At 36.3% G+C, this 1016-nt stretch overlaps 2 protein-coding genes across 2 annotated transcripts in view; both read right to left on the bottom strand.

The window, feature by feature from the left end:
• The window catches only part of LOC119592082 (longitudinals lacking protein, isoforms H/M/V-like), a gene marked incomplete at its 5' end in the record, with an annotated part of 34503 nt that overhangs the window by 346 nt on the left and 33141 nt on the right, over positions 1-1016 (bottom strand). Inside the window, 1 exon segment of the mRNA XM_037940897.1 lies at positions 1-792.
• LOC119591797 (gastrula zinc finger protein XlCGF7.1-like) overlaps positions 481-1016 on the bottom strand; it is a 1824-nt gene continuing 1288 nt past the window's right edge. The window contains exon 4 of the mRNA XM_037940542.1: positions 481-792. Within this exon, the coding sequence (XP_037796470.1) occupies positions 481-792 (312 nt within the window). The remainder of the gene's footprint in view (positions 793-1016) is intronic.

Here is a 1016-nt window from a genome sequence, read left to right as displayed (position 1 = left end):
TGTTGAATCTTGTCACAAAGACTTTTACATTGGAAAAACTCAAGACAAAATATCAGGCCAGTATAAGAAAATGTTATGTGAATTTTATCCTACACATCCTATCAAAATCCAATTTATAGTACTTAACAAATTTTGAAACCTAATAAGGATGCAAGATTATTCAAGGTATCAGACAAACTAAACAAAACAGAACACTAAATAACAATTATGTTGGCATTTAAACTGCAATTTTATCCTTTCTTTCTTATGAAAGCCAAAACCTTCACAAAGTCATGAATGAGATTCATTCAATACTGAAACAAGGCCTTTCTGTATATATGAATTTCAGTAAGTTACTCCACTCAAAATTTGATCCTTTCCTTTGGATAAAAAAAAAGTAATACCCCAACATCCATTATCTTGGCATCAACCAAAACTGATATCAAAAGGCAACCTAAAAGAAAATGAAAGGGAGGAGGGGGGGGAAGTGACAACCATTCTTCAAGTGAAGTTTTGATGCTTCAACATGTGATACTTTAAGGCATAACTCCGAGATGCACGGTATGGACATAAGGAGCATGAGTAGGAGCCTCCTACATGATTTAGGCTTTTGTACAAGAGCTGGTTCTTTGCTGCAAGGCTTTGGGAGTGACTGTTGTAAACTGATAGTGAGTTCTCTCTGGTATGAGTGAACAAGTGCTCAGTCATGTTGCACTTCAGAGATGAAGAATAATTGCAGTAGGGACATTGGTGAACCTTGTCGAGGGCTCCTCTCACGTAGCTCCTCGAACCAACATCTCTGTTTAGCTCCACCTGCCGGTAATGCCATCTTGATTACTAGGTCAAACTAGGGATCCATTCGTAGCCAAATGGCTCTGTCAACAGACTATTGTATTCTATTTCCTAACATTTCCTAACTGACATTTAGTTTACATACTGTTTCATCAGAAACACAATCTTCATTTTAAATGTGCCTTGAAAAATAAAAATATTTCTAGAGTCAGTTACTAATGAATGATCTTGATGACAAAACTCTG

The sequence above is a fragment of the Penaeus monodon genome, chromosome 29, assembly GCF_015228065.2.
Source record: "Penaeus monodon isolate SGIC_2016 chromosome 29, NSTDA_Pmon_1, whole genome shotgun sequence".
Lineage (NCBI taxonomy): Eukaryota > Metazoa > Arthropoda > Malacostraca > Decapoda > Penaeidae > Penaeus > Penaeus monodon.
This window is presented reverse-complemented; position numbering and strand designations above follow the sequence as displayed.